The sequence below is a fragment of the Amblyomma maculatum genome, chromosome 1 (assembly GCF_055883805.1).
Source record: "Amblyomma maculatum isolate TAMU_Amacu chromosome 1, ASM5588380v1, whole genome shotgun sequence".
Classification (NCBI taxonomy): domain Eukaryota; kingdom Metazoa; phylum Arthropoda; class Arachnida; order Ixodida; family Ixodidae; genus Amblyomma; species Amblyomma maculatum.
The window spans coordinates 99,926,822-99,950,236 of NC_139344.1; the positions used below are offsets into that span (position 1 = coordinate 99,926,822).

Below are 23,415 nucleotides of genomic sequence, written 5' to 3' on the forward strand. Positions count from 1 at the left end.
CCATTACGAAAGATGGAGCCTTTTTTTGAAAAGATAGACTTGGAAACATTCAAGAACTGCGCAATTTGTTTAAAAACAAAACGACGATTGGCTTCGCGAAAAGAGCCTTCCTGTCTTCTGACCTACGGCCTTCCAACGATCAGCGAGAACGTTGCTTTTGCTAAATGAGCGCAGTTTTAAAAATGCTCCTATAATTTTGTGGTTTTCTCTTTTTTCCGCGTTAGAGTTGCGCCTACCATATCCCAAGCGCTGTTCCTGAAGGTTAAAAAGTACATATAGCACTAGGGCACACAATTTTGATCTCAGCTGAAAAACGATTGAGCAAGCTCATTAAATGTAAAATGTAAAGCATGTGTGCGAAGGCGGCACAGAAGTCGCTCTGTTCCAGCTCACTACCCACGAAAGGATCCCGATAAATATGAACTATACAAGGATGCGAACCGCCATCAGAATCACCGATATGTTTATTGTTCCTCGTCATAATCGTACTCCCACAGGGCGCCGCAACCCAGCCTCCTCTTGCCATTACCATGGGACGTGAGCCGAGCAGCTGCCGCTCTAGATAATGAGGATTGCACATCGCATTCTACAGCGCTAACTTTCCCACTTCTTGCTTACGCTCAGTGTTCACATGTCAATCCAGGCCTCACCTCAGCTGATTTCTCTTCACTTTCCAGCCAGTACCAGCATCCTCTTTGAAAACAAGCAGAAAGCGAAGCTAACGACTGAGCCGTTTTTGGATAGCACAAACCCCGTGCGGAGTAGCTCCGCTCCGCAGACAGGTCCTGCGAGGAGGCCCTGCGCTCGCCGAGGCCGTCTTGTTCCGCTTCCTCTGATGATGCTGCTCTCCTGCTGTTGCGTGTCGCTTTGGGTCTTGCTACCTGCGCTCTATTTCAAAGAGAGAGGCGCATTGTCCTGCGCCCCTCCTCGCACTATCTGTCCTTGCCCTCCAGAAGAGGCGCTTTCCGGCAGAATAAAAGGACCCGGTGGCTCGGTCGCAGGGCATAACGCGGCTTGCTCTCTAAGCAAGGAACAACCAGGAGCAACATGAAGTCCACGGTGAGTTCGGGACTGAGCGCCGGACGAGGAAAGCCGAGCGCCTGCTTCTCGAGAGGCGCCACCTAGTCGCGTACGTTGGTCCAACTGCGCTGGGATGTGATTTTTTAGTCAGGCGCAAGTTATGCGCACGAGGCTCGGCACTTCTTAAGAGCCGGAGCGCCAAGCATGCTGGAAGAGGACACACAAAAGGGGAGTATGCTGCCATAAAATCGGCGCAAGGCAATCTTGAGTGCCAAGATCCTACAGTTACTCGGAAAGCAGTAGCTATAGCGCATGTCTGTGCCGTTTCATAAACAGCTATGAACGTAGCCTGTTTTGAACTTGGAGGAGAGCATATCTTCAACGGGAGAATAGCAAAAGTTGAACAGCGTTATTCATCCACCTAAATCGGACAATCAATTTTTGAACTTTCGAACAGATGTCCTGCGACTTTGTGTACAGTGATGCATTTCGTGATGAAGTACCAAGTGCGTTAACAGGCGGTAGTGAAGAGATTAATTGGTATTGTGCATGTCTGCTCTTCGGTTGCACCAGGAAAGTTAACGAACAGCCCTCAAAGAACAAAATTACTTTTTCATACATCCTGTATTTCGGTGAAGATTGCGCAATCCCAATGAAGAGGTCACCACAGTATAAATAAATATAATGTGTTGCCTGAAGAGCAAGGCAATGCATAATAAGCAGCATATATATGACCATATGTGCTGCTTATTTTCGCAGCTTCTAGTTAATGTGCAATACGTTTTGTGCCTTGGCCAAGGACAAGCCTGCAGTCCAGCACCTCCATGATGTTCGGCTCAAAGGTTTATGGTATTCTCGCCATTTATTTTGCACTGAATAAGCGGATACGCACAAATGGAATAAGAGGGAACCGACCAGAATCTGTGACTACAATAAAAATATTGTGCTACCTAAAGAAAATTCGGTATGGAAAAATGTGCAGGCCGTTGATGGTGTCAAGGGTTGTTTCTAGCGGACTCTCAAAGTTCATTGCCTTCAGCTTCAACAGCAGTCATCGTGCTTGGAACATAACAGATTGCTTCATTTACTGTCACCTGTACGTGTACTTACGCACATAACAAAAAACCAGTTTCCCAAGTACGAACTCACGTCATAACCATATTATTTGTATAAAGCCGAGGTTCTTGGAAACACCGCTACATCTGTCGCAAAATCATTTGTAGAAATGGTAGCGTGCTGCAGCGCTGCAATACAGTAAACTTCACTGGCGCAGGCACTGTTTTGCGGTCTCCTGCTAGCCAACGCTGTCAAGGCCGGCTTCCTTGGCGGAGGTGGCGGTGGACTCGGAGGAGGTGGATACGGTGGCGGTGGATATGGAGGTGGTGGTCTTGGTGGCTTGAGTGGTGGCTTCGGCGGCCATGGCGGAGGCGGCTACGGAGGTGGCGGCTACGGAGATGGCGGAGGAGGCTACGGCGGCGGAGGCCACGGCGGTGGAGGCCTCGGTGGTGGAGGCTACGGAGGAGGGGGTATCTCGTACTCTTACCTGGTTCGCACGGTTAGCAAGTCGTCCGGTGGAGGCGGGCTTGGAGGAGGCCTCGGAGGATACGGCGGTGGCTTAGGAGGTGGAGGCGGCGGCTACGGAGGTGGAGGACATGGTGGATATGGCGGGGGTGGATTCGGCGGCGGCGGGTACGGCGGCGGCTTGGGAGGTTACGGAGGGGGCGGATACGGTGGTGGAGCCACTGGTGGGGCCGCCAAGGTGATCATCATCAAGAGTGGAAGCGGTGGAGGACTCGGAGGAGGTCTTGGAGGGGGCCTCGGTGGCTACGGAGGACTTGGAGGAGTCAGCTACGGTGGCGGTGGATACGGTGGTGGCGGTTACGGTGGTGGCGGATATGGCGGCGGCCACCACGGAGGCTGGAATTAGGCGGTAAGTGTAAAGAATCGGTTCATTGAAAAACTTCGCGGCTTTATGAGCGAAACTGGAAACTTTATCGTATACCTCTCACCCACTTTTCAAAACTGATGCCTCATTGCAGATTTAGGATACAATGAATGCATTAACTACCACCTGCAAGCCTACTCGCTGCGTCTTAAAGAGAAGCCTTTACTCATTATGCTGGCACTACTGATTCTTAATACCATTCGCTCGGTTAGAAATACCCTGTTTATTTTAGCTTTCACAAACTCTCACACCAGGAACTGGTGGTTTTGAAAGATGCTGTGCTTGATATAAGGCTCAATAAATCTGAAAATAGGAATTTTGGGGAGCTACTGAACATAATAAATTGCAATATTTTTACACCTATTTAACAACTGTTGTATTATAATTTTCCATTATTTAGTAAATTGGTCCGCACTGATTTTCGTGCCTCCGACTTTCACAACCTTTGTCCTCCCAACCCACTCATGCGACTGTACTCTTCTCGCATTTCACAGCTATCAACGAGAAGCTATAAAGGAAAAGCCATCCGGGCCTTCGCGTTGTCCAAAAAACTGTGGTAAGGCCGGCCACTACGAACGCGGAGTGAGACACACCTCGCGGTCACCGCCAGCTTGAAGCGTCCATCGCGTTGTTTTTGTTGTTACTCTTTGTTGTTGATGTGCCCACTCCCAGTCATCGTTAACGGGTTTTACCACTTATATTAACTGTGCAGCTGCTTCAGCATATTAAATTTAACAGAAGACACAGCAGAATTTTCACCCGACTAAAGGGTGAAAGCCTTACCTGTTGAATTGCATGGAGCCACATGTTGAGATGTGTATGATTGTTATATGTGTTGAATAAAAGAAATGGTAAAATATTGGTGGCTACGAGACTTTTGCGTATGTTGTTGCCTTAGTGTGTATCTGTATTTTTAAATTTGGCTTCGTGTCAGTCCAACTCGCCTGGGTACCATTAAGCCTTGAATTCAGCGCATGCTAGATTTCCTGAAGCGCTGCATTGTTCATGTCCCGAAAACATCAGATCCCTGCACGCCAGTACTTGCCAAGAAATTAGGGAGAGAACAGTCTCACCCAATAAAAAAGAAAATGTATAATGTGGATGAATTGGAAAGCAGCTGAAATTAAAGACGATTGGATGAACCTCATGTGCGTTAACCGAATCCCTTCACCTTAGAGTGTCAGGAATTTTTCACAATAGGTTTTTTGAGCTAGAAGAGGGCCTTATTCGGCATGATGATATCAGCAGGGATGGGAACTAAGATACAGCTAAGACTTGCAAACTAAAGCAGGCTGGTGTGCTAATAAAGAATAGTTATTATTTTACCTATTAGAGCTAGGCTTTTTATTCATAAAAAGGTTTAAAGGCTACCGTAATTAAAATCTCTATAAGCTTTTAGATTCCCGAAAATATCAGCTGCGCATCTGTAACGTAGACCGTTGGCCGTTAGCAGACAGGAATGACACTCGGCACCCGAAGGTGCCACAACCAAAGGTCAAACAACACATCATCCAATCATCATCCATCCGAAGCATCCGGAGAGCACCACCGCTTCCTGTTTTTTATTCGAGGCAAAGGAAGGCGAAGATCGTACCCGGAACAGGGCCGCGATGCGCCATGAAGGCGGTCTCGGACACTGGGGTTCTCTCTCGTTCGCGGTCGAGAAGTGACTAAGCTGAGCTTCCTGCAGTCGCGGCGGCTCCTGGAGGCACCACCAGATATTGGACGTAGGGCTGAGGTTTCCTGGAAGCGATCACCAAAGGTCTTGGACATGACCATTAGTGGAAATTTTATTTATTATGAACGCCCGGTCATTTCTCTAACGGTATGACTCGAGCATAAAGAAAACGGCCATACATTACGATCGGTTGTGGCAATGCGAAGCGATGGAACATGATTAAAACGGCAAGCGCTTTACGCCAATAAGAGTATACTGACTCATTTTGCCGCTTCACTTGGTCACAGCCCGCTGTGCAATAGCTAACTACGAGGCGCGTACGGGATGTGAAGATACGAGGCCGGCACGTCGTACAGATAATTCTTATTTGACGCTAATTTACTCGAAATGGGTCGTAATATATCTTACAATTCTTAAAATGGTTCTTTCCATTATGCAAACTATTGTACTGTCTGGAAACCAACATTTCCATATTGCGGTCATAGAAGTATCCCGCCTGCAATAGAAACTATGTTATAGTGTTTTGTGTAAACCCACTGTTATTGGCCAACCGTTTTCTCACAGTATGTTTCCAAGATAAACAAAAATGTGAATCATTGTGTTCTAGGTCCGTGCTGTAAGGGGATTTCTTCAAAAATCTTTTCTTGATTTTTTCCAGGCGCAAGGCGATCGTATGCGTGGTGTGGGCCAAGCGTTGCCCTGAATCAAGCTTACGCCGCCTGTCAGATGCCATATCTTTGCATTTTCAACCGACACCGTAGTCGCATGATTATGGGCCACACTCTGTGCACTTTGGGAATAACTTCAAGCCACTGCCTTAGCGACACATGCGTGTTCCACTAAATTTCAGCTTCAGTTATACGAGCAAGACCTTCCATCGAAACATGCGCCGTCGTGCTCCATTTTTTTTCTATGACATTGAGTTCTAGCTCCCTATAATTCACACAGCCCTTTCACCACACTACGTCGATTTGCAACGCCACCATAAACAACTCAAACTTATATGTGAACCTCCGCTAGTGGCTAGCATCTTGCGCGCGGGCAGCATAGCACGGATCGCAGCTCGCACCTGGCAGTACACCGGGTCTGCGGAGATATGTTTGAACCAGGCACAGGCGGAGTTTCAACGTTTATGGCAGTGGGGCCATCCATCCAGTAGCTTCGCGACTTTTCGGCTTGCGGGCAGTATTTTTACTATTCGGACCAGCCCTATAGCAATGACTAAGCATTTAAAGACTATATAACCTCTCTGAAAATGTCAAAAATTGGTTACGAGTATGGTCAAAACACAAGATTATTTATGTCCGTGCTTCTTACCTCTTTAGTGATAAACAGAGGCAAAGTATGTGTGATGAGGGACAGAAGTAGTGCTATACTAATTATAAAGCACCTAGTAATAGCTGACAGAATATGACAACTGAAGAATATAACGTTCAGACCTTCCCATTTTGTCTTTTATGAAAAGGTAGAAATTCGCTAATTATGAGTAAATAACACTTAACACAGCGATGCAATATGTCTAGAACCAATGGCGGGGAAGTGATTAAGGAAATACATGCCTTGTTGAGCTGAAAGGGGAGCAGTGATTTTGAAAGAACGGAAATAAAATTCATTCGTACCTTCACACAATTTTCATCCGAGATGCGCATTAAAATGACGCGGAAAACAATTGCTGAAAACACCACGTACAATATGATGCTGAGCTGCACTGCCGCTTCTCACCATGGACACTTGATAGAGCATGGTTCTTTTACAGGAGCTAAACGTCACCTCCTAAAATTGCGAAGAACATAATTTGCCGAATTCGGCGCAAAAGTGTTAAAGGAGTCTTATTCTTATATATGCTTTTTTGTGCCGTGCCATTGTGTAACTAAATGCTTGCGAAAATGCAGCTGCTAGAAACCAATGCTAACATGGCTATGCAACACAGCGATTAAATAAGCTACTGAACGGGCGGCAGATGGTAAAGAAACTGACCTGAAACATACGCCTTTTAAGCCTCGAGTGTATCTTCGAAAGGTACGAGACATTTGGGCACAAACAAATATTTACCTGCCTTTTTTGTTGAAAGAGGAATTGTGGGTTGTCTCCCATCTGCAGACTAGGAAATGGTGCAATAATGTAGCAAGTATTTACTTGGTTGTTATTTAATATCTTTTTGTTCCGCATCGTCCGTTAAACAGCTTTACCTGCATTAAAATAAACAAATTTCAGAAAAAAAAACAAATAAAATAGTTTCACAGTTCGGTAAATATCAGTGTAAGTTAAATAATTCTGCGGTTGTAAAGGAATACGGGCATTTTCTGTGTCAAAGAAAGCCTAATGTGATCATGACTGCCACTGAAAAAAATTCCCTGAGCTACCGCAATATAACACAAAAGGTGTTTTGTTTTAACCTAACATGTCCAAATGGAGCATCAAATCATTCAGCCCGCCCACTCAGTACGCGGTCATAGCAACCAAGCCGTCCTAGGCGGAAAAGCCAATGAGAATCTCCTTTCAAGCATTGCAAACTATAGAACAGAGCTCGTTACTTCTTCCGTTCACGTGGAGCCTACCAGCTCATGGCGACGGCGGAAAGTATACTCGCTTGTCACGCTCGCAAATCAGCCACACGCGCCAGGCAACAGCCGTCTAAAACTCGTAGATTTACACTCCAGTGCATAAAGAGAGGAACTATAGTATACTCAAATGTTGCGACGCTTTCAGCAGACAAACACTATCTCTGCCTCAAAGCTCGCTTAGTTGGCGCAAGGCGTATCGGGTTCACGTCCCGAGCCAACGTCGCGACATCGAATCCGGCCACAGTGGTGACCACATTTCCTTAGCGGCGTAAATTAAAATACGCCCGTTTGTTCTTCCATGTGAGTGCCCTATAAAGGGCCCCAGGTGGGAACTGAATCTGGAGCTCTCCATAAGCAGCCCTTCGTCAACCATGTCTCGTTTGGATGCTGCAACCTATCATGGAACAATAGCAGGGGCGTGCAAATAGTGTTTTTCCTAAATTAATCGAACATGAAAAGCGGATCAAATATGCACTGTCAAGCTAAAACCAAATCACTTCGAATGGTGAAAGAAATGGATTCAAATACAAATAGAAAAGATTTTCTAATATTTGCTACTTGAGCTAATATTGCAACCAAAAATGAGGAGGGCGCTTAAACTTTTCCTTAAGAGTAGATGCGACTGCGCCTTTTACCTCCAGTTTTCATTCTGTAATTTTCGGAATTGACCGAGGGGCACAGAGTTTGGCAAAACGTTAACTGCCTTTGATTAGTCTGGCTTTTGGTGAAACCCGGAAAGGCGCAGTATTTGCCTCACTTCTCGATGGACATCGACACGTAGTACAATTAGCGGCATACAAATGAATGTTAGAATCACTACCGAAAACCAGCCTGCAACTTGGTTAGCAGGTGCATGGTAAATGGGAAGCGAAACGGTATGACACCACCCTGAACGCTGCACAAAGAACGGTTGCATCCGAGATTTTATACGAAATCATCTGCCTATTTTCTCCAGCACGTTTTTCTCAGTTCTATATATTATGGAAACGGCGAGGCACTTTCGTCCGAACGAGCTGAATACGCTATCGCGTAACAAGTGATCATGTGAAAGAGCGAGAAGCTGGTGACAGTTCTGCGGTATGGCGCTGATTGTTACATGTGGAGTTTTAGCTACAGTTGTTAAAAGAGGACATTGATGTCTATTAGGAGATGGCGACAAGAAAAGAGTGCACTATAGGATCGTCAAGTTGTAGGTTGCTGCCCAGACGAAGGAAAATATTCAGGTTAAAGCTTTTACACGGTATCAGCAATGACAAACACCAGGAATCGGCGAGGGCATATATTTTAAAACAGCCTCATGATTACTCTCAGAGACGAGACAATTCCAAAAAGGTTAGGCCATACCGAAGTCGTATAAATGTGTTTAAGTTTTAGTCCTGTCTGCGAGCTATTGCAGGATGAAATGTGCTACTGGATGAAGTAGTGTGCGCATCCAATTTTCTATCTGCCATAGAAAACTTCATGTGAATCTATTACACGACCGTTCCGGTTTAATGTTATATGCATGTGCAACCTAAGTTCTATTTAGACATTTCCCGCTTGGTACTAAATGTGTTGTCAATCAGCTTAATTATGAGACAAATTTATTGGGATGTTGTCGTATTTAAAAAAATGATGATACTGTGCCGACAAAAAGATGATGAAGGTTTTGCAATTCTTCCGCGATCACCTGTCTGGGACACTTTAAGCTCCAGATGCATTTGTCGGAGCCGATCTTATGCTTCGTAACCCAATCGCCTTATGCCACCGGTTGCCATCTCCAGTCCACCGGATTTACCCATAAACCCCTCTTCAGTACAACTAGATTGCCACTGCCGTTCGAGCTCATTTCTTTTTGAAGTTTTGTGTTTGTAATTAACCTCCCTACGATAATGCCCAACGTGCGCCGCAGGTACTTGCAATAAACAAATGAATAGGAAATTTGCCTTTCGCTATTGCTGACAGCAAAGAATAAACCGGAATCATATCACATTCCAGCAGAAGGGTGAGAGCTAGATTTGAGATATGAACTCCGAGATCGGGCCGTCAAGGCACAGTTTGCTTATGTGAAATCCCATCGAAAACTGCTATGTAAAATTCATCATCATCATCACCATCAGCCGGACTATACCCACCGCAGGAATAAGGTCTCTACCATACTCGTCCGCCCGCTTAAATTTCTGCTGCTCACTGCTACGCTTTCCTTCTCGCGGAATCCAATGATTCCTCAACTTATGTGCAACCATCTTCGTTAACCTCCACGTTTCAGCCCTATAGGTGAGTAGAGGTAAGATGCAACTGTTGTATACATTCCTTTTGCGCGATGTAAAATTAGCGGGAACTTTATGCAGCGAACCCCGTGTCACCTCGTCAGACTCACCGATGCTGCTTATTGGCACTAGTGAGTAAGTTACCTCATTCGAAAAGGTACACTGCCAGTCCAGTGAGAGTAGTACCGATGATAGTACAGTATCCGTAGCCTGCCGCATAGCCTGCCGCATTTAGCAAAATCCTCCCTGGCGCTTTGGAGGGCTTTTAACAAACTTTGCTTTGGACAGCTTCGACTTGCTAGTACAAGCTTCCTTCACATATACGAATCGATGCTGAGCTCAGTTAGATTGCAATTAAGCCTAAAAAACAATGCACGGAAATTTTAGTTTACGCATAGTCTTACTTGCTAGACAACAACAATGGCACTCACTGACTGGACGACTTCTGAACGGGGTAGGGTGTGAGGAGGTTGGCCTCCTATTTGGCCAAGCGACAAATTTTGATCAAGACATCATGCAGATCTCGCATCTTTTCGGCGAAAACGTAAATGCACACTTCAAATGGGTGATACATAAATCCGCCCCTGTGCGTGTTTCCGGTTTTGGAAAGGTACCCACTGCATGGTTGGAGATGCAAACATGCAATATTTTTTCGGCCAATCCACAAACCGAAGATTTTGTCTATGACTTTACTGACGTAGCTACGGATCGCCTTCGAAAATCACATCTATACTTAGATATTTTTTACTCCGGATGAGGTTGTTTTAATAATTAAGCGCCATCGTTCCTGTCCGTCTTCACATCTTATGGCGTGTCTTGGCAAGGGCAGTGGGTAGCCGTGCAGCTTCTATATCAATTCTGAAGAACTTTATCCTTGCATTTTCGCTTGTTTCTGTAATACTAGTTATGTACTCGTTTGTTCATCTCAGAAACGCTGCTTGTATTTGGCCTCGTTCGTTGACGCAGTGTAAGTGAAAACAAAGAAGAAAAAAATTTTAACCTCGATAGATCTGCCCTGTTCAGGCAAAACCGCTGTACGGGAACTGAAAAAGGTATTAGCCTCAATGAATATTACATTTGCTTCCAAATAAAACATGGTCGGTTCAAGAGCGTGCATATTTTGTTTATTTACGAAGCACTACCGTCATCACGTTACTTGAGAAGTGGGAACCCCTATGTGGCCCCAAGGAAACTGCCCCACGCTGGTGCTTTGTCATGCCCGGAGGTGTTATGGCGAACTATCACAGACAAAAGCATATGTCCCACGACTTCGAATTAAAACTAACCGTAACTATGCAGGGCCCCATCTACTTTTGGTACTCTGTGGCTTCGCCTATAGTACTCATCGTAAAGTTCGGAATAGGCTCATCCCTGACTCTGATGACGTCCATGAGACACGTCACCAGACGTTTAGCTAACCAACTAGACAATAATAGTAATTCAGCGTTGGTCTGTAATAAGCAGCCATAGGGTTCCAGTTGATTTTTAGGAGACTGTAAAAAAAGGACAAAATACAAAAAAATATCCTAACTGTAAATTGTTCATATGCTCCTGCGAACTCTATTGCTGTCACAGAAGACACATTGTGATGTGTATATCTGCCTCTGTGAGGAGGTTGTATATCTTCCTTTTTTTTTTTTACCGAAATGTAACCAAACTACATGGTAAATTTTGCAGCGCGCAATGAACATTCAAAGGAATAGCCGTTTCAAATAGGAATGGCCTTCTCCCTCCTCTCCTGCCTATTCCCCCCCCCCCCACCCTTCTGAATCTTCCCCTGGCACTGGTGTACTGCATCAGTGCAGCATGTCAACAGTATCGTGAACGTGCATTTGGTTGTCCTCAATAAAGACACCATTTTGTTCCCGATGTTCAAAATATTGTTCACACTCAAGCTTCCGGCTCATTTCATCTTATGCGTGCCAGTGATTAAATCTGTTCATCCACAAATAAAACGTTCCCAGCGTTGAAAAAACTTTCTTAGATATTTCTACAGACAGTCAACAAGGTGTCTTATTACACTACTTGCTGTACCCATACACTGACTTGGTTTCATACGCAATAAAATTTGTTCCTCAGTAAAGTATCTACAAATCATTCTCCCTTGTAACTTGCCTCGGAATCTACACTTCCATGACGTTGCCAAAAATCTTGGATGCATAGGCATGTTATGCAAAGTATGTGTTTAATTACCTAGCTAGCTCTCAGTGTCAGGCTTATTGTTTATAATTCTGTATTCCTATCAAAAATTTCCTACTGTCACTTGGTGTGGGTCATAGCAACATGGTCAAATAAAGAGGTTTTAGAAAATACTAACGAAAGCTGCTCGTATCATTGCGAATGTTCCGTTTGATGCTCATACATTACCTCTCTTCGCATCATTGGACGTTTAACAGTTAGTGCACCTTATAATTTTTGTGTTATGTAAAAATCATGAAATATGGGGGAAAAATCATTACACCTTGCATGACGACTAGTAAACTTACAGCCTAAAAGTTTTTCTTACTCAACATGTAAAATCGCGAATTGCGAACTTCGCGAACTTCTTATTTGAAGTAATGAATACAAGTTGTGGGGTAAATAGGGACCGCGATACTAACAGGACGAAGACGAGAGTGGACAGGATGAGCGGTATTGTGTTTGTGTCGGGGTCCCTATTTCTCCCACAACTATGTCGAATCCACTGGCCCATAACTTCTCCCTATAAGTACAGTTTTATTTACTCTCTCCTTTATTCAAGGATTTGTTCTGCATTTTTTTGCGTTTCCATTCTTTTATGTTTTTGCCGTCATCACTTATGCAGTTGCTTGCAAGAGATTTTCTTTTTTGATAATGTTTAACTATGTACGATAATTCGCTTGGTTTTGTCCTGTTTTTCTTGTTTCCACCCATGCTCTGTTGCTGCCGCTTTACCTATATCTAAAGGCGTATCTCTCTCTCTCTCTCTCAAACCATGTCCCAGGCTTTTAGGGTGCCACTCTACCATCCGTAATGATGTTAAATAAAGGTATTTCCTCATGTATAATACTTTTCTTACAAAGCGCTACGACGCTTATTCCGCGAACATCAACCATCTTCGCTCTACCATGTGCTTATGAACTTATCGTTCATTAAAAACAATGCACTTTACACTCCGCGTAACTCCCCTCTTCGCCTTTTTGTAGAAGCCACTGAGAGATAACAATCGGATGTGAACAAGGCAGCGCTCCACGCTGACATCTAATCTATAGCCAGATTGAAGAATTCTGTTTGTCAGATCATATGTAAGAGCGGAAAATTGACAAATCATAAAGATTTGTCAAAGTCAATAAAACTTTTAGCAATGTTCCGAAATTAGCCTCTTGCTACTGTTGATCCAAAGACACTTTTCATGTGCCGAAGTCCCCTCAACGAGCTTGTAACACCTTGCATGCCATATATACCTAACATATATTGCCTGCTTTTCTCCAATACTTAAGCATGTTGTACAAGCTAGTATGCTTATCTGCCTAGACTGCATTAGCCTCTTAAGTTTGATAGCTGTAGTATACTAAATATATATCGAACAAATGTCGAGAAAAGACGCGTTGTGAAGGTCATCTTTGTAATTTTGTTTATTCAACTTATATAAAAGTGACGGATCTCTGTACATTCGGCACCAGAAAATTCAGCAGCTTATGACATCTCATTTTAGTCGCGTAATAACTACCTAATCGCCAAATGCAATTTTTTTATGCACAGAAAGATGCCCATTAAAAATATGAGCTATACAACGCCGCAATGATGATTGGGCTTCGGATCGTCAACAATAACTAGCAACAACAAAAGAGAAAAAAACCAACTTGACGACCAAGCAATGTTCGAAGTGGGTTTTGGGCCCGGTCTGCGCCAGTTACGTCGAAATGGCAGCTGTTACAGCCGTCAGATGGGAAATGCTATGACTGGAGTGGCTGTTGCATAGTGACTTCAAGCTCGGGGCTGTGAATGGCAAGGAGAAATAAAAAAGGAGATGTCAGTTTGCCTGCAGAGCACGAATCACCAAAACTACAGAAGCAAAATACTTCGTGGTGATTTCTCGCTGAAAGCTGTTAAGTGCGAGAACGGAAACATAAACCGGGGGCGAGGTTGAAAGAAAGCAACTAGTACCAATTGGTAGGAAACAAAAAAAAAAGATTCATCACGGGTAACTTTCGACCTCGCAGTATTTCGCCTGTGACGTTAAGTTTAAAAGAAGTTATGAGCAAAAAAATGCAAGCCACTCACCATCAATGCGTAATAGCGTTAGATAAATGTTTATTTAGAAAGGCTCTCGAAATAATATGTTCTCAGAGAAAAATGTTTTGTGCAAATGAACTTATAATCCTTTCTTAGAGCCAGACACAGCTAGCAGGGAGTGCTAGTTAGCTTAGCAGTCTAACTTAGTTCGGCTAGTAGTTGACGTGGGGAATTTGTGAAGTTTTGTACTCATATAGGTAAAGCCTTTAAAATACAGGAACCGCTTGCACGCGACTGAGCGGCCATTTACAATTTCCTCAGTCACATACAATAGCGTTCTTTACTTCTGTCAAAGAAAAAAGTGAAAAGGTTATTACGGTAACTACCAGAAATGAGTGCCCCCATTCAGCGCACTTTCATGTCTTCAGGGGTTTGGGAATACCTGGAAAATAATTTCGGAAAAGGTGCCTAATAACAGGCTACAAACACTAATCATGATGACTAAATGGTAAAGCTTATATATTCGCAGTCTCGAAAAGGTTTCTGTGTCTTTTCTTCGACAGCAGCTTTTCTGGGACGCATCGCTTTCTTTATTTGTGGTAGCGGCAAGGATTCGAGGCATCTTCGGTGGAAGCAATGGGATAACTGTAGACTACGGTCACATTTATACTGTGTGCGGATGTGTATATGTTGAAAAATAGTAACTTAAACTGAATTACCTTGCTGAGGTTTAGCAAATCAGAAAAACATCATCGGCGCTAAAGAGAACTGAAAACAAAGGGTCATTCTTGACATTCTCTGTCGTATGTAGCGCCGCCATTTCCCTGCTGGTCCATGTCTGCTGGCATACAAAAATTTGCCTCCCTCTCCAAGTACTCAAGTATCCTTTATAAGTTTTTAGAAAGACAATTATATTTAAACCTACAGCCAGAACGGCATTAACGAAAATCATATTCAATTATTCAATTTGCGGTTAAAGAGTGCTGCAGTGGCATAGCTCATTCTTCAATTCAAATAAAGCACTCTGGCTGTAAGATGCAGGCTTTAAGCGAAAATCTACGTCCTGGGATATTGTGAATGGGCTCCCAATCGGTAGCTTACCATTAGTTCCAGCCTCCATGGTGGGCACCCCCGTAGCCACCTCCTCCATATCCACCACCGCCGTATCCTCGACCATCACTGCCAAGTCCCCCTGCGAATCCTCCTCCAAGTCCTTCTTCCACCCTTGATAATGATAACTTTGGCCGCACCTCCAGAGGCTCCACCGCCGTAGCGACCACCTTTGAAACCGCCCAACCCACCGCTGTATCCTTCATATCCCCCACCTCCGTATCCTCCATCAGCGTGTCCGCCCAAGCTACCGCCATAACCACCGAGACCTCCACCGGACGTTTTGGTAACGGTGCGCACCAAGTATTTGGATGTGGGCCCATCATCACCACCTACATCTCCGTAGCTGCCACCTCCGGAGCCGCCACCTCCGTAGCTGCCGTATCCATAGCCACCGCTACCATGACCACCATGGCCACTGATGCCACCACCTAGACCATAAAGGCCTCCACCTAAATATCCACCGCCGCCGTACCCACCTCCACCGAACTCGCCGTCACCTCCACCAATGCAGCCTGTATTAACAGCATTGACCAGGAGGAGACCGGAAAGCAGGGCCTGAACAAAGCCCACGTTAAAGTTGAGATGATAGAATTTCAAAACTTCGTGAATACGCGAACATTTTAAGCGTTTTCTTTTCAGCTTCTGCCCAGGTTTCCTTTGAATCAGGCGTTCTGTGTGACATCAAATCACTACGTGAAGGCGTGTAAGGCTCACTTCGTAAAAAGGCGTCACCGTGACCAGGAGTCGGGCCGAAAAAGGAGACACACTGAAAATAACTCTGACGGGTCTATACGGTCATGAATGCCTCGCGCGAGAATTTCAAACACCTCTTGTTCAAAATAAAAAAGAAAAAAGGTGTTAAAGGTGTTATCGCGTCTGTTCTTAAGACGAAGCTGAAGCGTCTTCCTAATTTTACGTTTTAAAATTCCTTCGAAGTCGTCAAAGCATGCCTGCAGATCAGCTTGCTACGAGACGAGATGCTCCGTAGGAACCTGCACCACAACACTGTGTCGCAGTTAATCGAGCCGAATTCATTTGCCTTTCCTTCGAGAGTGCCGAGACGGCTTTAGATGCTTGTTAATTTATTTATAATAGTTTATAAGCCCCTTTAAATTCAATAAAGCACGTAGAAGACGAGAACGTTAGCCATTCTTTCTTGATGGCTGCTCCCATGACCACTGAAGATCCCGGTAATTGCGCCAGCGTGCTGAACGCGTGGTGTTTGTCATGCGAGTAATTGACCAGCTTACTGCTGATGCCTTCGAAGTCCATCAACCGTCTCTCACCCATTTTCTTTATATAGTTTTCGGGATCCGATTGCTCTCTTAAGAGATCCTTTGATGGTTTTGCTTTGTTTGGTTTGGTTGGCAGGGTTTAACGTCCCAAAACGACTCAAGCTATGAAAAACGCCGTAGTGCACTGCACTGATATCGTACACTGATATCGCACAACAATGATTGCCTCTCATTTCGCCTCCATCAAAAAGCGGCCGCCACGGCGGGATTTGATCCCGGAACATTGGGTTCAGTAGTCAAGCGCCTTAACCATTCAGTCCCCGGAGTGGGGCGAAATATCTCTCGAAAGCCGTTTAATTCTTGCGTTCGTTTCTTTTATTATGTGCAGCAGGGCTTTCAGGTGATTTGTTCAGGAGCCAACCCCGTGTGTGTGGAATGTGAACGTATAAGGTTTGCCCAGCGTTAGACATAGCATCACCACAGCACTGAAGAAGCAGCGAAGCATCAAAACACTGCCTCAGCACTGATGGACATGGGGGCACTATTAAAGAGCGGTTCTAAGAATTTTGGAGAAAAAAATAACAGGTCATACTCTGCAAGAGCAAGGTTTGAATGCATTTGTGAGCAGTTTACCCCTCTAATCAATGCTTGTCTATTGTTCAAATAATTGCAAATGCCTTCTGTTGGCCATTGCAAACACCCTCTGCTGTTCACTCGTTGAAAGACCCGCGATGACTTCATGCGCGAGCACGAGGTAGTTTTTCACATTCTCAACGAGTCTCCAGACTTCTCCAATGTTGCTGCTATCGCTGTTGCTAACGAACTTACGAGGATTGTCACGCGTGATCGCCGCCGAGAAATTTCATAGTTATTTTTTTTTTCTCATCAAGGCCTCATATCACGGGATCTCACTTTTATCTCCCTTACTACCATACTGAAATTAGGGTAACCTCTATCCTTCTACTAGAAGTAACGCGGCGCGTTAGGGGCTATGAAGCTTCTGACTTATTTCCCGCGAAAATTTCCTGTTTTCGGATCCTCTCTTAAGGAGTTTTCTTTCCAGGATTTTTTTTTTTTTTTGCGGCTTCTTCACGGCAGGAAGAATATAGGCACATAACTGAAATTGCTCGTCACGGCCAGTAGTGCTAAAGCATTAATAAAGGCAGGCAGTTGCACACTCGGGCAGTGTCGAAGAGGAGAGCGCAATCTATACTGCTCCCCACTCCGACAATGCACATAATTCAACCTTTACATAAGACCCTTGTTTCTTTTGCGGCATACAACAGGACGTGCGAATGCCCTTTTGTGCTATTTGGTACAGCGCTTTGGTGGAATTTGTGTCTCAACGCTCATGCACAGAAATGAATGTGCATATTTATGATGGCGCATTTTGAGCACATATTGTTTTCTCAGCAGAGTAGCAGCGCCGTAAAGTGTCTCTCGAAGCGAGAATGGTTGCACGAAGGAAAGCTTTGATAAATTATTATCATGCATGTTATCATGCAAGCGTAGTCGTAAGATTGGAAACTTCAAATTGCAGAGCTACTGTAAAAAAAATGCACAACTTTAGTTAACCATTTGTCTCAAGCCCGTGTGGCTTCTCGGATAAAAAGTAAAGCAACCTGGCTTGTACAGGCATACAGCTGCTCGGTTTTGAACATTTACACACACACACACACACACACACACACACACACACATATATATATATATATATATATATATATATATATATATATATATATATAAGTAGATAAATGAAGGGCAAATGAGGGTACTCGTTATAATACATGAAGGAAAGAAGCCGACAGTCGGCGAGGCCAAGGAAAGCATTGGGGATTGTACTTCGTCCTTTTTTTTAATTTTTACTTCATAATTACGTAAATTAGTAGTGTAATGTGTTTAGGGGAAAGATAAATAAACACAAAGTAGAAAGAAAAACAACGTGCCGATAGTGGGAACCGAACCCACGACCTCCGAATAACGCGTCCGGTGCTCTTCCAACTGAGCTACTGAGCATATATATATATATATATATGTGTGTGTGTGTGTGTGTGTGTGTGTGTGTGTGTGTGTGTGTGTGTGTGTGTGTGTGTGTGTGTGTGTGTGTGTGTGTGTGTGTGTGTGTGTGTGTGTGTGTGTGTGTGTGTGTGTGTGTGTGTGTGTGTGTGTGTGTGTGTGTGTGTGTGTGTGTGTGTGTGTGTGTGTGTGTGTGTGTGTGTGTGTGTGTGTGTGTGTGTGTGTGTGTGTGTGTGTGTGTGTGTGTGTGTGTGTGTGTGTGTGTGTGTGTGTGTGTGTGTGTGTGTGTGTGTGTGTGTGTGTGTGTGTGTGTGTGTGTGTGTGTGTGTGTGTGTGTGTGTGTGTGTGTGTGTGTGTGTGTGTGTGTGTGTGTGTGTGTGTGTGTGTGTGTGTGTGTGTGTGTGTGTGTGTGTGTGTGTGTGTGTGTGTGTGTGTGTGTGTGTGTGTGTGTGTGTGTGTGTGTGTGTGTGTGTGTGTGTGTGTGTGTGTGTGTGTGTGTGTGTGTGTGTGTGTGTGTGTGTGTGTGTGTGTGTGTGTGTGTGTGTGTGTGTGTGTGTGTGTGTGTGTGTGTGTGTGTGTGTGTGTGTGTGTGTGTGTGTGTGTGTGTGTGTGTGTGTGTGTGTGTGTGTGTGTGTGTGTGTGTGTGTGTGTGTGTGTGTGTGTGTGTGTGTGTGTGTGTGTGTGTGTGTGTGTGTGTGTGTGTGTGTGTGTGTGTGTGTGTGTGTGTGTGTGTGTGTGTGTGTGTGTGTGTGTGTGTGTGTGTGTGTGTGTGTGTGTGTGTGTGTGTGTGTGTGTGTGTGTGTGTGTGTGTGTGTGTGTGTGTGTGTGTGTGTGTGTGTGTGTGTGTGTGTGTGTGTGTGTGTGTGTGTGTGTGTGTGTGTGTGTGTGTGTGTGTGTGTGTGTGTGTGTGTGTGTGTGTGTGTGTGTGTGTGTGTGTGTGTGTGTGTGTGTGTGTGTGTGTGTGTGTGTGTGTGTGTGTGTGTGTGTGTGTGTGTGTGTGTGTGTGTGTGTGTGTGTGTGTGTGTGTGTGTGTGTGTGTGTGTGTGTGTGTGTGTGTGTGTGTGTGTGTGTGTGTGTGTGTGTGTGTGTGTGTGTGTGTGTGTGTGTGTGTGTGTGTGTGTGTGTGTGTGTGTGTGTGTGTGTGTGTGTGTGTGTGTGTGTGTGTGTGTGTGTGTGTGTGTGTGTGTGTGTGTGTGTGTGTGTGTGTGTGTGTGTGTGTGTGTGTGTGTGTGTGTGTGTGTGTGTGTGTGTGTGTGTGTGTGTGTGTGTGTGTGTGTGTGTGTGTGTGTGTGTGTGTGTGTGTGTGTGTGTGTGTGTGTGTGTGTGTGTGTGTGTGTGTGTGTGTGTGTGTGTGTGTGTGTGTGTGTGTGTGTGTGTGTGTGTGTGTGTGTGTGTGTGTGTGTGTGTGTGTGTGTGTGTGTGTGTGTGTGTGTGTGTGTGTGTGTGTGTGTGTGTGTGTGTGTGTGTGTGTGTGTGTGTGTGTGTGTGTGTGTGTGTGTGTGTGTGTGTGTGTGTGTGTGTGTGTGTGTGTGTGTGTGTGTGTGTGTGTGTGTGTGTGTGTGTGTGTGTGTGTGTGTGTGTGTGTGTGTGTGTGTGTGTGTGTGTGTGTGTGTGTGTGTGTGTGTGTGTGTGTGTGTGTGTGTGTGTGTGTGTGTGTGTGTGTGTGTGTGTGTGTGTGTGTGTGTGTGTGTGTGTGTGTGTGTGTGTGTGTGTGTGTGTGTGTGTGTGTGTGTGTGTGTGTGTGTGTGTGTGTGTGTGTGTGTGTGTGTGTGTGTGTGTGTGTGTGTGTGTGTGTGTGTGTGTGTGTGTGTGTGTGTGTGTGTGTGTGTGTGTGTGTGTGTGTGTGTGTGTGTGTGTGTGTGTGTGTGTGTGTGTGTGTGTGTGTGTGTGTGTGTGTGTGTGTGTGTGTGTGTGTGTGTGTGTGTGTGTGTGTGTGTGTGTGTGTGTGTGTGTGTGTGTGTGTGTGTGTGTGTGTGTGTGTGTGTGTGTGTGTGTGTGTGTGTGTGTGTGTGTGTGTGTGTGTGTGTGTGTGTGTGTGTGTGTGTGTGTGTGTGTGTGTGTGTGTGTGTGTGTGTGTGTGTGTGTGTGTGTGTGTGAAAGAAGAGGATAAAGTTTAACGACACGTGCACGGTGCCTACGCATTGCACGAGCTGTTCGGTTTGAAAAGCCTGCCACACTGGTCGTTTTTTTCTGATGCACCAGCTCGGTATTATTCGCCCTTCGTCTAGCGGATGGATGGATGGAATTTAGGAGCGTCTCCTTTGAAACGGGGTGGTAGCAGTTGATTTCATGCTCATTTTTTCTCCCTATATCTTAATTATTATTTTAGATTGCTTAAATATACCATCATTCTATTTATGGAATTTTTTTTTCTACATTATTACATATATGTCATTTTTCTGCTTTGAAGCCACCAATCTTCCAATCGTTTTTTGCTAGCTTTCACCGTAGGTTCTTTCACCTGACCACTGGTATCTCTGAACGCCAGATCTTCAGGAAGAGTGACTGCGCCTGCGTCGACTTCCGGATGAGTGCCATTACATTTGAGTATAATATGGTTAATTGTTTCTGTGAATTTACCACATACTGCACATGTGTCATCTTCCTTGTTAAATTTCATTTTATAGCATGCGTGCTATAAGACACCCTGATATAGCCTCAAAAAGTAGGGCACTGCCTCTTGAGTTATCAAAGCTTCCTTCCTGATCTGCCTTTTCCACTTTCGGTATGGTTCCATGCTCTACTTCTTTTCCATCGAATTTCTCCAATTTTCACCTTTCGTGTTTTTCACCTGTTGCTTAACTCTCTTTATTTCTTCGTCCTTGTGACCAGCATACGTACTGATTAGTTTCCTGGTTCTTTTCCTCCATTGTGAGTCAACGCTTTTTAGGTATAGGTATTTAAACACTTTAGCTGCCCATCGGTTACTGTCTAATTTCCTCAGGTGTTCCTCATATAATATGTTACTCCGAGCTTCCCGTACTTCGAAAGATGCCCAGCCCATATCTCCCTGTACCGCCTCATTTGTAGTTTTGCCGTGGGCACGTAGTGCTAATCGTCCAACGGATCTCTGATTTATTTCTCATGTCGACTGTACCTCTGAGTTTAGGCACAAAACCGCATTTCCGAAAGTAAGTCCGGGCACCATAATTGCTTTCTAATTCCCCTCAAAACCTCATACCTCTTGTATCCCCACAATGCCTTATGCTTGATTATCCCGGCATTCCTTCTCCCTTTGGCCTTAAGTGATTGCTCATGCTTTCCAATGTATGCCAATCCTTCGTTTACCCATACCACCAGATATTTATATTTTGCTACTCTAGGTATTTCATGGCCTTGTATTTTAAGACCCTGATCAGTTGTCATTGAAAATCATCAGACCCGACTTAACTGCGCTAAAACTGAAGCCTAGAGCGTCCCCTTCGTCTGCGCATACTTAACCAAAGTTTGCAATTCTTCCTGACTTGGGCCTCCCCGCTCCATCTAGTGACCAAGACAGAACAGGGTGACATGGCGTCCATGCGGCGACTACAGGGCTCTCAAGGCTCACACGGTCCACGACAGCTAACCCCTTCCTTGCATCCAAGACTTCACTGAACATCTGGATGCATGCAAGATCTTCAGTTAAGTGGACCTTGCAAAAGCGTAGAATCAAATTCCTGTTGATCCAGCTAATATCCCGAAAACGGTCATCACAACACTCTTCGGCTGGTTTCAGTTCGTTTGAAGGCCTTTAGGGCTGCGCAACGCAGGTCAAACTTTTCAGCGATTTATTGCTGAAGTCAAGCGCTGACTCACGGTTTGCCTACATCGATGACATCCTCGTTGCGAGTCGTGCTCTAGAAAATCACAAGTGTCATCTCCGTGAACTTCTTCAACAAATCCGAGAATTTTGCATGATCTTTAACACCCAGAAATGTGTTTTCGACACTTCTGAGCTTGAGTTCCTGGACCACCACATCTCGGCGCAGGGAATTCGTCCATTGTCTTCCCATGTCCAAGTTGTTAAAGACTTCCCAGCACCCACTACCCTACGCCAGCTCCGCGAGTTCCTGGGCCTATTGAATTTTTCCCGGCGCTTTATCCCGCACTGCTCCGAGCTTCTTCAACCCCTAATTGACCTTTTTCGCACAACCAAATCCTCCTCCTCCGCAATTTCCTGGTCTCCCGAAGCTCAGGCTGCTATCACGAGGCTGCAATACAAGCGCTAGCCGATTAGATCCTTCTCATCCACCCTAGGACTTCCGCGCCCACTCGTATCGTGGTGGGTGCTTCCAGCGTGGCCATTGTTGCTGTTATTTAGCAAAAGATCGACTCCGAGTGGTACCCACTGGGTTTCATTTCTCGGAAGCTCCAACCTGCCGAGACTGGCACGGCGTATTTGGTCGTGAGCTGCTCGTCATCTACTCCATCATCCAGCATTACCGCCACTTTTTAGCCGGCCTTTTTACGTTTTTAAGGATCATAAACCTCTGGTGTATGTGTTCTGTACGAACTCTTCTAAGTGCGTCGCTCGCGAACTTCCTCAGCTGGCCTACATATCGAAGTTCACAACAGTTATCCGGCACATCAAAGGCATCGACAATAAGGCAGCTAATGCACTTTTCACGCGTTACCTCCCTCGGCGTGTCTACATATGCTGTAAACTGGGAATGTCTGGCCCGGGCGCAGCTAGAAGACTCTGAGCTTCAAGCCCTGTGTCACCATCCTCCGTCTGCAGCTCGTGCCCCATCCGCTTGTGACCGGATTCTCTCATGCAAATTTGTATAACATTTTCGGCGTCATTTTCTTGTGGTATATTGTTATTTTTGTTTGTAATATTGTTTCGTCTAACCCTTGCATTATTTCTATTGTTTGTGTTTTTTTTTTCTTGTTGTTTTAATGTTTTCCTGTTCTTGTTCGCATTGTAAATTGAGTTTGCTCCCCCCTTATGTAATGCCCTCGGGCCTTTAAGGGAAAAATAAATGAAATGAAACGAAATACTCTGGTGCGACATGTCATCGGCTCTACCGCGTCCATTGATCCTGGAGGACTCTCCTCGTGTCATTTTCCATTCACTTCACAACATATGCCATTAAAGCATAAGCGCCACACAGCGCCTCGTTACCCAGCGGTACGTCTAGACGAACACTAAACCCACGTTCGCCAGTGGGCCCGCTCGTGCCTTGCTTGCCAGTGCGCCAAAGCAACCCGCCATACAAAGCCTCCACCCCAGTATTTCCTGCCACCTGGTTGTCGCTTTGAGTGCGTTCACTGGACTTGGTTGAACCGCTACCTCCCTCTAATGGCTGCCGGCCCATTCTGACGATATATCGACCGCTTCACTCGTTGGCCCGAAACAAATGACCACCGGCCATCAAAGCTGCGACTGTCCTGTGTTTCTGTACTAGAAAGTCTC

General features: G+C 45.1%; 1 protein-coding gene and 1 pseudogene across 1 annotated transcript in view; one reads left to right on the forward strand and one right to left on the reverse strand.

Moving 5' to 3' along the window:
- LOC146203301 (uncharacterized) overlaps positions 1–2,947 on the forward strand; it is a 114,924-nt gene extending 111,977 nt beyond the window's left edge. The window contains exon 7 of the mRNA XM_084602996.1: positions 2,475–2,947. Within this exon, the coding sequence (XP_084459122.1) occupies positions 2,475–2,947 (473 nt within the window). The remainder of the gene's footprint in view (positions 1–2,474) is intronic.
- Positions 2,948–14,753: 11,806 nt separating this feature from the next.
- Positions 14,754–20,308, reverse strand: LOC146203302 (uncharacterized; annotated as a pseudogene).
- Between the last annotated feature and the right edge of the window lie 3,107 nt (positions 20,309–23,415).